Below are 13,211 nucleotides of genomic sequence, written 5' to 3'. Positions count from 1 at the left end.
TTCCCCCTTAAGTGTTTTTCCTTCAAAATGTTGTTATTCTTCCTTTTCTCCCTGCATAAGGCAGATTTCATGATGTATCTTCCAGCTTTAATGTACTTTGTTGTCTGTGAATATACCTGTATTACTACCCTGAGGGAGGATATTTTTTATGTTGTCCCAAAACAAATTTTGCATGTTGCTTAAAGGCAGTCTCACAGCAAAAACTCCAAGGCTCTGTGTGTACAGTGGTAAGATTAGTCGTGTTTAGATTTCAAGTCTAAAATTGATCAACATCCCTAAGTCAGCTTGGCTCTTTCCATCGTGTTACATGTGGCACTTGGTTGCCCAAGGCTGTTAGGGCACTGTTCTAATTGTGTGGGTTTTAATATGGCTTTTTTTTAATACCCACTCCCTAGGTTTGATCTGGGGATAGACAGAAATCATGCCTTGAGATTTTTAATGTCAAAGCACGTAAAGGAGATATTTAAAAACTGAAGTTTAACTTAGTGTTGGAAAATGATAAGGGAAATTGGTGACTGCAGTAGAGTTTCATGTTTATGCCTTCTGTCCATATAATCAAAGTTTTACCTATGTCTAATGTTAGGTGTTAAACTCTCCTAATCTATTACGAGTAACATTTTTCTGGGTTTGGATGCTACACTGTAGCGAGTAAAGCAGTGATGTAAATGTTAGCTGAAAGGGGCTTCCTGGGGAAATGGTAGAATTGCCATCCCTGGGAGTGTTCAAAAACGGTGTAGATAAGGACCTTAGTGACATGGTTTAGTGGTGGACTTGGCAGTTCTGGGGTAGAGGTTGGACTTGATGGTCATAAAGGTCTTTTCCAAACAAATTGATTCTGTGTTTCTATGTTTTTCACTGTTTCGGTTCTATCCCTGCCCCCTCCACTTGGGTTTTGTAGACTCCTCCCAAAAGAGTGGCTGTGGAAAGTAAGGAGGAAAACGCATTGCGCAAGGTGCTGGGGACCCCACCGAGAGCGTCTGTTAAGAATCCTTCTGGAACTGGAACAACTAGCAACAGGGTGAACATCTCAGCACCTCCTGCTTCCGCAGTCCCCCACAGAACGGGCTTGTTGGAGAATCGGTAGGAGTGTTATTCTCTTACTATGATATATGATACTTTAGCTCTCTGTAGAGCTGCAGGTGGAACTTGGTACACCTAGAAGTAAGAAGGAATATGTTTCTTCCTCTGGTTTTGCTGTTACTTATAACAGGATGTTAATACGTGCTTTTCTAGCATCTGCCTGGTACTGGCACTAGAACTTTATGATCAGCTTAAGAGTTGGACAGACCAAATTGTTCTCTGTATGCTGTTATAAAAGTGGAGTTTGTGGAAGATAGGTGCAAAATGCATGGAAAGCACTGGGTTCTGTTCAGTTGGAAGAGGGTCACTGACTAGCCTTTCTGAAAGAATGATCACTTCAAAAATTTTCTGTTATCAGTGAAAAGAGGAAAAGAACACAACCTCCTGGTTCAGAAATGAGTGAAGATTATCCCAAAGAGAATGATTCTTCAACGTAAGTAACCGTGGTTTCTAGTTCCTGATTTTAAATTCTTCATTCATTTTGCAAAGGTGATTTTTTTCTGAAGGGAATGCTTGGGTATTTCCAGTCTCAGCAACGTGGCACAAGCCAACCACTAGTGAACTTGTGAATACACTGGGTGCTTGAAATGGGATTTGCATTCAGGATTAATGAGGGAAATAGAACCTGTTCCTGCAGTTGACTTGCGGGAACTGGCACGTGCAAATTCTGTTATCTTTCTTCTCTCAATCTAGTCAGGGTTATCATATGTGCTATATGTGTATGGCAATAGTTACCGTCTTTATTGAGCTTCTTTTTCCAAAGAAGTTAAAAAAAAATTGAACCCTTTTTAAAACAAAATTCATAAAGAAGAAATTGCCATTTGGAGAATAAGCTCCCTCTGGCTGAAATCACATTTAAGTATAACTAAGAAGGCTTGTTTAAACAAATTGGATAAACTGAACTGCAAGTAAAATTCAACCATTAAAGGTGATAGGAGAGAAATGCTTTAAACAAATTGTAAATATCAACCAGGAATATCCTGTGTCTTTTATAACTGCACTGACTTTCACTCTTGTTTTTCCATAGGAATAATAAAGCCTTGAGTGATCCAGCATGGAAGTACTTGAACAGTAGCAGAGAGAAACAGTTAAATCTGAAGCAGGCAGAGGAAAATAGGACATCAGGTAAAAAAATAAAAGTAAAGCCAAATGATACCTGGCTTTGACCAGTTCGATTTTTAACACTTTGGTATTAGAGAGCTACTGCAGGGGTGGTTATCCTAATCTGCTTTCCCTATGCCATTAACTTTTTTACTTTCTATAGAGCTATATATGAGATGCAAACAACTTACCTTCATTTTTGAAGCCTATCTTGCTCCAGTGTGACCCTGACCTTTATACTTGGGTGCTGTTGCCAGCCCATGTGCCAGCTTGTTTAAAAATTCAACAAGCAGCTTCAAACTTTGCTCCAAGCTGCCCTTCCCCTTGAGAGGGGATTCCTGTAAATGCCCCAGGATTTCCTTTTTGGTTGCTTTTTTTGTTTATTTTTAAAGCTCTCCTTTGCTGTTAATGCTCACATGAATTGTAGGCTGGGGGGTTTTGTGCTCAAAATGTGTACCGATTGCTGTTACTTCCCTGTCTCTTCCTCTTAGAGAACTTAAAGGGGGAAGTATTTAGGGCCAGGACTTTCATTCTGTTTGTACCAAAATTCTGTTGAATACTGGTGTGTGACAAGGTTTTGTAGACAATACAGAAATACTGACAGTATGTATAGAAGCTAGTAAGTGGCTGCATTCTTCATTTCTGCTAGTAGATACTGAGCCTTTTTCCCCATAAAGTGGAATTCATTCAAGATACTGTTACGAGAAATGTTGCTGAATGCATTTTTCTTCTAGCAGCTGTGATGGCACAAATATGTTGCTAGAGGAGCCAGTAAGGTGAATGAATCTCTGAAAATTTGAGTTGCTCATTAGGGTCAAAAGTAGAATTTATGAGTATATACCTGCAATGTCAGGCAGCAGTGTTGTGAACTTACTTCATGTATCTGCATTTTTGAAAGCTGCCTGCTTCAAACCGCTTCAAGCTGAAATAGAAGCAGATTCTTATTCTTAAACTAAATTACACTGTGATTCACCATAATAGGTGGTTTTTTGACTCTTGAAAACTTTTAATGTGGCACCGTCTGAGACGTTAGGGTCTCAGGATCTGACGCAGTGATATCGGGATAATGAAACAATCATACGTTGCTTCAAGCATATACTAATTTACTGTGGAATTTGGAGTGGGAAGAGAAACTGTTTCCACTTCTGCATATTTACCTTGAATTTTGAGAGCATGGTATTGGAAATCATTAGTGAGCTTTCTGTTACATGTATCTTACGTATCGGAACAAGAGGTTGATATTATCTTTCAGATACTTTAGACCATTCAATGACTCTTTAATGTTTCATATTGCAATTTGGATTTGATGGAGATTATGGTACTAAATTCAAGTAAAACCCTAGCATGTCTTTAATTACATGTGATTAATATTGATAAGTGTGTATGTTTAGTACTTTCCCAACCAATTCTGTAAAACAGCATTTGAGGATTTTACACCCTTTTCACTAAATAATTTTAAATTGGTTTCATAAATAGCTGAGTTGCCTGGAACAGAATGACTTGCCTCTCTGTCTTTCAAGGTATTTTACCGCTGCAGTCATCATCCTTTTATAGTAGTCGGTCTTCATCAAAAGAGTACTCCAGTGGAAGTTCCACCCTGGACAGGTAGGACTGATTCACTGGCATGAACTCTCAATGACAGTTCTTTCACAGGAATTAGGATCTTTAGTTTCCTGGGTGTTTATCACATGGTATATAGCTTATATGCATAAAACGTGTGTGTGTGTGTGTATACACACACTTTTGTTTTTCACTCATCTTCAAACTCCAGTTACTGCTAAAATCACCCAAGTCTGTTGTAGTTATTGTGAATGACTGGTCCTGACATATCTAAGCTCTAGTTAGTTCAAATTCTATATAAACTCTGGAACTTCAAACTGAATCTTTGCTTTGTTTTCCCAAGTAGCTAAATGCCATGAAACTATACAATATTCAGTATTTTATATGGTACTGAATCCTGCTGAGGTTGTAATTCTTCTGTATTAGACACTGCAATCAAACTGTTGGTCTCTTACCTAGATAGATGAAATACAAGATCAAGGAAGAAAACCAGCATTGTCCATCCTTTACACACGAAGGGCTGAGTGACTAGGTTGCAAGAGGCTGAAAAATAAGACTCTGGCCCAGATGTGAATTTTAAGTATATCTTAGGAGAGGTGATCTCATGCTGCATGATCGTTTTTCATCTCATCGTACAGTGCAGAGAATTGTTATCTTAAAGACAAAGGTTATCTTGAAGGCCGGATTGGATGAAGCTTTGAGCAACCTGGTCTAGTGGAAGGTGTCCCTGCCCATAGCAGGGAGTTTGGAGCTAGATGATCTTAAGGTCTTTTCCAACCCAAACCATTCTGCAGTTCTGTGATAAAAGACTTGATTATGCTGCATGCACACCTATGGATGTAAGGAAATTTAACCAAAGGAAGTATTAAGGTGCTCAGGAAAAGTTCCCTCTTTCTCACACCTCTTTTGCATTATGATTCATGCCAGTTATCTTCTGTGGCCTTACAATCCTTGCCTTCTATAGTGATACAATTCCAGTGTCATGGACTATAGCTATTTAAGGAAGAGTATTGGAAATCTTATACTTCTTATCCTTTTTATGTTTTTAGGTCTAGTGTATCTGGCCAGACCCCTTCAGCCAAAAGAAGCCTAGGATTTCTTTCTCAGCCTGCCCCTCTTTCCGTTAAAAAAATGAGATCTAATCAAGATTACACAGGATGGAACAAACCACGAGTGCCCCTTTCCACCCATCCTCAACAACAGTTACAAGGGTAACTCTTAATTTTTTATATCTAATGTGCACACTTTGATCATCAGGACATCTGCATTCTGGTTAGAATTATTTAATAGAAGGGAAAAAAAAAGAAATTAATGGTTACTGAGACAGGGAATACATTTCATAGCTTGGAGAAAAGGTGTTCTTAAATTCGCTTCCTGAGAATTTAAGAGATACAATAGTTTTAGTTAATTCATGTTCCTCTCGTACACTTCCATGATTAATTGCTCTGTCTTGTGTATATATACACTGTTTTTTAAATTTTGATTGCGGAAACTCATGGGTTCTTTCCTGCTAAATGCCACCTCCCATGAGTTTTCAGTTTAGTCTGAAGGGCAGGAGGACAGCTCCAATGAGAAACGCTGGAGTGGATGTCATATATATTGGCAGCGTTGTATTTAACATCAGCATGTTTGTACATTGACATAGGTACCATGTTCAGTCTTTTTTCTTTTTCAGCTTCTCAAACTTGGGGAACACCTGCTATATGAATGCCATTCTACAGTCCTTGTTTTCAATTCAGTCTTTTGCTAATGATTTGCTCAAGCAGGGTATCCCATGGAAAAAAATTCCTCTCAATGCCCTTATCAGGTAAAATTCACTTTTCTGGGAAGGATATTTTCTTTCATTACTGAGAAATTAATTTTGTAATACTGAAGCGCCTTTGTAGAGAGTAATCTTCACATGTAGGTAATAAAAGAAATCCTAGAGCTGTCTGTGTTTTGGAGTTTTAATTTAGAAATAGGAAGTAGGCTCTTGAAAATTGCAGTGCTGAGTTACAGGCAGTGGTTTATATCTTCTGTATTTCTGGTGGCAAAGTGAAAAAAATAGAAACTAGTCTGACCGTGCAAGTTGAATTTAATGATTTTGTGTTGGTTATTTTGGCGCCATGGGGTTTCTTGTCTCCTATCAGTACAAATGTTTTCAGAAAGCACTGTGTTTTGGTTGGGTTTTTTTTTCCCCTTGTTGTAAGAACTGTAGGAGAAATAACTTTATAGAACTTCATAAAGCTCTTCTCTACCTTAAAAGGTTGTGAATTTGTTTTGTTCTAGTCCTATTCAAGTGACAGTCTCAAATGAGATTTCAAAAGACTTGAAATGGAAAAGGTTAATTGTATATGATAAATTTTCATACAGAACCACTTAGCCACTTACCACAGGACAAAAGCTTTTAGAGACACTTAAAATGAGATATTGTGAGTTTTATTTTGTTTCTGAAGTCCTGAAAAGCCAATCAGTGTTTCATTGCATTGACTTCTGCAGACGTTTTGCCCATCTGCTTGCTAAAAAGGATGTCTGCAGCCCTGAGGTTAAGAAGGAGCTGCTCAAGAAGGTGAAAAGTGCCATTTCAGCTACTGCAGAGAGATTTTCTGGGTACATGCAAAACGTAAGTACCATATTGACTAGAAACAGTTATGTGTGATTTGTTCAGCATTTGGACTGCATTGAACACCTGTCAGGCTTCAGCTCTATTTGACAGTGACTTGAGCTTTTGACTGAATGACAACTGCCTGCTGTGTTTTACAGCAGAACTGCCTTGGTATCGCTGAATGCAATGAGCTAAAATATAATTTCCCCAGTCTGTGCATGTGTTGAGAGAAAGATACTGAATGGAGTTGTGCAGAATCACTTTGAGTTTACCCTGTTTCTAGGATGCACATGAGTTCTTGAGCCAGTGCCTGGATCAGCTGAAGGAAGACATGGAAAAGTTAAACAAAACTTGGAAGAGCGAGCCAGTCTCTAATGAGGAGAACTCACCAGGGCGAGCTTCTGATGACCTCTCAGCCACCAAAGTTTATACATGTCCAGTTATCAGTAACTTAGAGTTTGAGGTTCAACATTCTATCATTTGCAAAATGTAAGTATGCTTCAGAGCTTTTGTCATACTTGCCTTAAATGACGCTTAAGTGTTCCTGTCTTGCATGACTTCATCAGCAAGTTGGAACTAGAACTAAGAACTATTTCATTTCCAATGATAGATATTTAGAAAATGTTCTATGGTCTAAGAATGCTGTAAACCTCACACCATGCTGACTACTGCTACAGACCGTCTTTAAACAGTCTCATACCATCTAGTTCTTCATTACATATCCAGTGGAAAGCCTCTGTGCTTTTTTTTTTTGTGTACTGGTGATATGAGAATAAAGAGAAAAGGGGGTTTTAGCCAAGTAATGTTATCTCTTAAATGATGGGAAGCCATGATCTTAATTTGTTCTTTCCATGGGCTTCCAGGCAGTGGCATTTTCTTCTGTCTCAGTAGGTTATTGCAGAAAAAGATGTAGACCACTATGGGAGCCAGTAGAATCAGCTCTCTTCTGACCTAGCTGATTCTATGGTTCTGTGTCTGGGCATCTGTTGTGTATGACCTGTGCAGCAGATTGCTGTTTAGGATGTTTGCATGCCACGGAGTTTTCATGAACACAGATGTTTGGGGATATTACTTTGTGTGTACTGCATTAGTTTCCTAAAATAATTATAAGTAAATTGTGTGCAGCTAATATTTATAATTAGTTAAGGCCTATTATTATAGGGTTGGTTTTTGGTTGGTTATTTTTTTTCTTCTAAAAAATACCATGAGAAAATTGAGGGTTTTTTCTGTGGGTTTGTTGTGGTTTGGTTTTTGGTTTGTTGTTTTTTGGAGGGGGAGGAGGGGGTGGCGGAGTTGGCTATTGTTTTATTGTTTGGTTTGTGGTTTTTTGTTCTTAAGGATGGACTCTACTATTCTTTCTAAAAACAGTTTGAAAGTATTTCTAGGCTTCCCCTTCTGGGCTAGGCTCACTTCTCCTAAGAATGCTGAATGAAGAAGATATATTCAGCTGCATAGCAGCCACTTTGATTTCCTGTATACCTGATCACTTGCTTCTCCAAAGCAGTCTGTGTTTTTCTAGTTCTCACCCTTAAACAAATGTTTCTTTCAACTTCTAAAGCATCAAAGTGAAATCCAAAAATTCAACTTTGTCATATGCAAGCAGTTCAATTTTAAGTAAAAATAGATTGATCAAGAGGCATATATTTACTGGGAAGTTACTTTAGCTTAAAAATTTAACTTGGCATTAATTTCAAATATATTTTTCATAATATATTTACATAAACATGTTTCTTTTCTAGGTGTGGTGAAACAGTCACTAAACGTGAACAGTTTAATGACCTCTCCATTGATCTTCCTCGAAGAAAGAAATTGCTTCCTTCCCGGTCGATCCAGGATTCCCTTGACCTCTTTTTTCGGGTACATAGTTTTGGAGGGGTTGTTTTACTCAGTGTGAAGTACGTGTAGGTTATGTACCACATGGAAATTTTTATTGTGTAGCTGATTATTAGTTTCTGTGACAGTGATTTCAGGCATGTAAAATAATTAACTTTGCACTTTTTTGAGGTTTGTACACTAACAGTACACAGTAGGTTGTATTGTAAAATGCTGGGCAGACATTAAGTGGTCCTTACAATACTGATGTAAAATAGGTAAACTTCCCCATTTTGTGATGGAAGAGTTGAGGCATAAACCAAATATAAAGGAGAGAAGGGAGGCTGTCAAGTTGAAATACTTGCTGAGAGGAATTGCTGCTTGTTCTCCTGGGGGAGGGTACTTCAACAGCTTATGTACTGGCTTAAATTAGCATGGAAGAAAAAGGTCATGCAGATACAATTATTAAAAACATAGCTGTAGTACATGGATGCTCATCTTGTAAGGAGAGCTTCACTGTGAGGTTTCTGAAAGCTAAAAATGAGCCTTGCATCTGTGAATTAGTGATGTGTTTTGGCATATCTTGAGGCAGACCTGTGGTTTTTCTCCATTTACAGATAGTGTTTTTAGCAGAATAGTAGATGTGCTTATTTGCCTAAAAGCTGGTGGAGGTCTTATGATTTAAAAAAAAAAAGTTAATTATAGTGGTCATTTGGCCTCACTTAAAGAAAATGGCTGTAGAAATGTTTGATGGCTAAGGCATGTAATTTCAGCACAGTGATGCTTCCCGTTTTGCTGCCTGTTCAAAAGTGTGCAGCCCATCCATGACAAGTTTAGATGAGGATATTCTTTCAGGAACAAAGCTGAGGTTTTGAACAAGGGAGAGAAAACTTCATGGCAAATTACCTTTCACCAAAGGTTATTATGACAAAAAAAAAATACACTTGTATATGGGAGAGAAAACTGTAAACTTTACAAGACTGTCTCCGCTGTGGCTAATTCACTAGCTTGCAATAGACTTAAAGAAAAAATTCCACTTATGTTAGTGGATTTTGTCAGCATCTAAGCTCTGCTCCCTATCCTCTTATCAGATGCCCTCTTGTTAGGTCATGTTGAAGGTGATTTTAATTTTGAGTGTGACTGCTGTTTTGAAGAGCTTCCATGACAGCCAAAAGTGATGTGCTTTCTGCTGAGATTCGTTTGATGTGTCTTTTGTCTCACTAGTCATTTTTCTGTTCTCTTAAACAGGCAGAGGAGATTGAGTATTCCTGTGAGAAGTGCAATGGAAAGTCTGCTGTTGTCACACACAAGTTCAACAGGCTTCCCAGGTATCCGTTGATATCTGTTGCCCTCTTTCCTGGAAGCACATGTTAACAAAAGTGCCCTGAAGAATAAAGCTGGGAAAATGTGTAGGACAGCATGTACAGTGGTCAGCATATGAGAAAGATGCACATACAGACAGTAGTCTTCATGCTGTTCTTCAGTTTCCCTCTGAAGAAGCTCCCAGGCACCCTCTTTAGAACCTGTTTCTTCCTCCCATTTCTTCCCACTACACAAGGAGGGCTAAGTTTTCCCCTTCCTCTTTTCTTGGGGTTTCTGGGGTGTGAGGGAAGTGGAAACAATAAATATATCCTGGAAGTTAAATATTTTGTGCTCAGCTGATCTGGGGGGCATGTCGGAGACATTTAGCACCAGAAGGTATATAGAGAGTTTTGCTTTGACTTAATTCTTACCACACTGATACCTGTTTTCTCTCTCAGCAAGGATAGCACTTTAAGGAAGAAGCAAACACTTAGAGGGCTAATGGCACACTAAGTAGTCTCTGACCTTGTAGTTGGATTCAGCTCATTATTTAGGGTGGAAGCACATGGAGGTAGGGATCATGTTCTCATGGGAAGTAAAGCATTGAGAAGTCTTTTGGATAACTTTTTTTTATCTGGCCTGTGTCCCAGGCATACACATACTGAACCCAGTAACTCAGTAGTTAGCATGAGTTTTGCTTAAATAGTCTATTTATGAAAGCACTGCAAAACCCTTGTCAAAGTTTTTTTGCATATTAGCACAACAGAAGTGATAATACAGCTGAATGAACTGTATAGGCAGTATATTATATAACTTACACCAAGTGAGGCATGAGGAAAAGGATTCAATGTAAGGAGGCCTTTTCAGACTCCTTATGCTGTTGTGATTAAAAATTTCTTAAAGGGAAAGTGTCTTGACAAATAAGCTGAGTACACATCTTGCACTACTGATGAGGAATAGTTCCTCATCAATTTTGGGTAGCTATGTCATCTCTCCATTGCAGTAAATATCTGGGAGTAATATTGCCAGCATTCTGGCCTATAATTGAAATATTTTTATTGTTTCTTACCTCTCACTGCATAGCAGAAATAAGGAGTTTGGCAAAAGCTGCTTGCTTGTGCTTGCCTGAAGAGTAAGTAAGGTGATGCAGACCAAAGCAGAAAGCCTCTTGAATTGGTAGAGTCTGCACTCTGCACCTTGCACAAAGTTTAGTGATCCACAGGAGGGTAATCACCCATTTCTTGCCACGTAAGAGATGGGTAGTGCTTCCCTGCAAACCCCAAAGTAACGATCTGTTTTAGACTCAGATGAATGTGTTTTGTAAACAGGGCGACTTGGCTTTTGAATGGGATTTCTCTGTCTTCTCTCTGGAGATTAACATTTGTTCTATATCTCTACCAGAGTCCTGATTCTTCATCTGAAACGATACAGCTTCAATGTAGCATTGTCCCTCAATCATAAAGTCGGGCAGCAGGTGGTTATTCCAAGATACTTGACCCTGCTTTCACACTGTACTGAAAACACTAGACTGCCGCTGACACTGGGATGGAGCGTTCATTCTGCAATGTAAGTGGTTGATGTGTGGCCTGTTAACCACACCTGCCCCAACACAGGCAGTTGTGAGATCTCCAGTAAATGGCTGGACAAGGAAACTTGTAAAATTATGCAGCTTCAGATGTATGCTGCTAGTTTGGAATGGTGCCATCATGCATGGAAAGGGAGCATAACAGAAGCAGTAGGAAGAGCTGGTGAGGCATTATCTAGGGAATATTTGGTATGATAATGTTCTTTACTGTCCTTGAAAATAACTTTCCTTTTGAAGAGAGCTTCTGTTAATAATTTCCAAAATGTATGCCTCTTGGTCCAAGATAATCTACATTATCTTTCCCTTCACAACACAGTTAACTCTGCTTAGAACCTGTAACATCCTACCTTTTTCTGCTGATTTCCACTTGCACTTCCTGTGCTATTCTTCTTTTGTCTTTCCTATGCCACTGTAGTATCTGAGCACTTCACATGCCGAAAATACTCTCGCTTTTTCCCTGTGACAGTTATTTCTGTGCAGCTGCTTGTCGTATGACAGAGAGATTAAATGTGCCAGTTGTCACATAGGAAGTATGTGTCAGAATAAGGAACAAGAAGCCTTTGGGTCTCTTGTCCTTGCCTAGTGACATAACCACAGTGGCTGTAGCAATGTGTTCAGCAGTGTGGCGTGTGTTCTTGTGCTGAACTTTCCCTGGTGTTTGAGACTTACATGGATGTTTCACAAGTTTGCTTTAACAATAGAAATCTTAAACCTAACAAACAGCTTAAGGAAGCCAGAGCAGAAAAACTTGAAAATGTGTTTGAAGTAGCTTTCCACTGGCTTTTTGTAGTCATTGAAACCATTCTGATTGACTGGAGAGCGAAAGGGTGGAGAGCAGCAGCCCTGTCTTGAGGGGGAAGATTAGAAAAGATTCCTGCATTGGCAGCCATCTGGTGGATAGGTGTGTAGTGATAGTGATGGGCCTTGAGGAGCCCGTGAAAGGATTAAAAGGAGCAGGAAGTTTGTCCAGAAGAATCTAGGTAAGGGAGGAGAAACAGAGATGTGGGACATGCCTGAAAACCGGCTGATCCAGAAAGCATTAGCAGACTGTGGTTTGGGAGCAGGAACTCAAGTGTTGGTGGGAAAAAAACAGAAAGGAATGAGTTGTCTTGACATGGGCGCCCAAAGCCTTTAATTTGTGAGCTTGTCCTTAAGGGTGCATCACTAAGAATTGGATCAAGTTTAAAGGATTATATATGTTTTTGAACAACTTTTGTATATTTATAGCATGATGGAGTTATTACTCTAAATCTAAGCAATTAGCAAGTACATAATGGTGCTCTGCTTGTTTCTTTGGTCATGGATTTGCATGCATAGCAGACAAGTAAATACTTATTTTTTTTAAGACTGTGACTGTTGCAATAAATACTTTGTTTTTTTTTTTAATAGTTCCCGTCCATTGAAAGCCTCCCAGATGGTGAATTCCTGTACTGTAAGCACTTCCGCATCCTGTAGGTGAGTTATAGGTTTGAAATGCCTTTTGAACATGATGTTTCATGGGATAAAATTTTTAAGCATTTTAACATTTTCTAATTCTTCTTTAGTCTTTCCCCTTTTCCTATTTGTTTTCTTTCTACTTTTTTCTATTTTAGTAAAATGTTTCAGATACTGTCTTCTTTCCCATCTGTTTTTTATTGGTGTTACATGCTAGCTGAAATGAATATTTGTGGTGCAGTTTGTGCCTACTTGAAGTGGTCACCTTTGGGGACTTGTAAATAACATTTGTCAGAAGGCTGAGCATCAGAATGAGAACTGGATTTAGTTGGTACAGGTGCCAGATCTCTTAAATTAGGCTGCATTTTAGTTACAAGTTACATATGTAAGAAGCAAAGTGGTTTCTACTTCTGCAGTCCAGCTCCTTTCTCTGTTCTGGCTCTATGAAGCCCCAATGTGTGTTTTGGGAACAGGTGGTTAGTTCCTTAAGTTTATGTGCAAAGATGAGAGAATGTTGCTTTTATAAGCCATTTTGAAAGGCCAAAATTTGATACAGTGCAAAATGTGATATCACACTGCATAGTTTTGCATAGTTGGAATACTTAAAGACCAGATTTCCTAATTGAGCAGAAATGGTGACTTCCCCCAACAACCTTGTCTTCTGTTCGGGAAAACTGAAAAACTTGTGCAGATTTGCACTTTTTATATCCTAACAATGATGTGGGAAGTAGCTGTGTGCAGCTTAGTAAACTT

General features: G+C 38.8%; 1 protein-coding gene across 2 annotated transcripts in view; it reads left to right on the top strand.

Moving 5' to 3' along the window:
* Nucleotides 1–13,211, top strand: part of USP37 (ubiquitin specific peptidase 37) — a 36,506-nt gene that overhangs the window by 5,819 nt on the left and 17,476 nt on the right. For both annotated transcript variants that reach the window (XM_034061966.1, XM_034061965.1), the window contains exons 5-16: nucleotides 899–1,080; nucleotides 1,439–1,513; nucleotides 2,108–2,205; nucleotides 3,702–3,786; nucleotides 4,791–4,952; nucleotides 5,417–5,548; nucleotides 6,220–6,343; nucleotides 6,609–6,814; nucleotides 8,065–8,182; nucleotides 9,386–9,465; nucleotides 10,841–11,005; nucleotides 12,414–12,479. In XM_034061966.1, coding sequence (XP_033917857.1) covers nucleotides 899–1,080; nucleotides 1,439–1,513; nucleotides 2,108–2,205; nucleotides 3,702–3,786; nucleotides 4,791–4,952; nucleotides 5,417–5,548; nucleotides 6,220–6,343; nucleotides 6,609–6,814; nucleotides 8,065–8,182; nucleotides 9,386–9,465; nucleotides 10,841–11,005; nucleotides 12,414–12,479 — 1,493 coding nt within the window. The remainder of the gene's footprint in view (nucleotides 1–898; nucleotides 1,081–1,438; nucleotides 1,514–2,107; nucleotides 2,206–3,701; nucleotides 3,787–4,790; nucleotides 4,953–5,416; nucleotides 5,549–6,219; nucleotides 6,344–6,608; nucleotides 6,815–8,064; nucleotides 8,183–9,385; nucleotides 9,466–10,840; nucleotides 11,006–12,413; nucleotides 12,480–13,211) is intronic.

This window comes from Melopsittacus undulatus, chromosome 4 (assembly GCF_012275295.1).
Source record: "Melopsittacus undulatus isolate bMelUnd1 chromosome 4, bMelUnd1.mat.Z, whole genome shotgun sequence".
Taxonomy (NCBI): Eukaryota; Metazoa; Chordata; class Aves; order Psittaciformes; family Psittaculidae; genus Melopsittacus; species Melopsittacus undulatus.
Note: the sequence above shows the minus strand (reverse complement) of the source record. Positions and strands in the feature narration are given on the sequence as shown.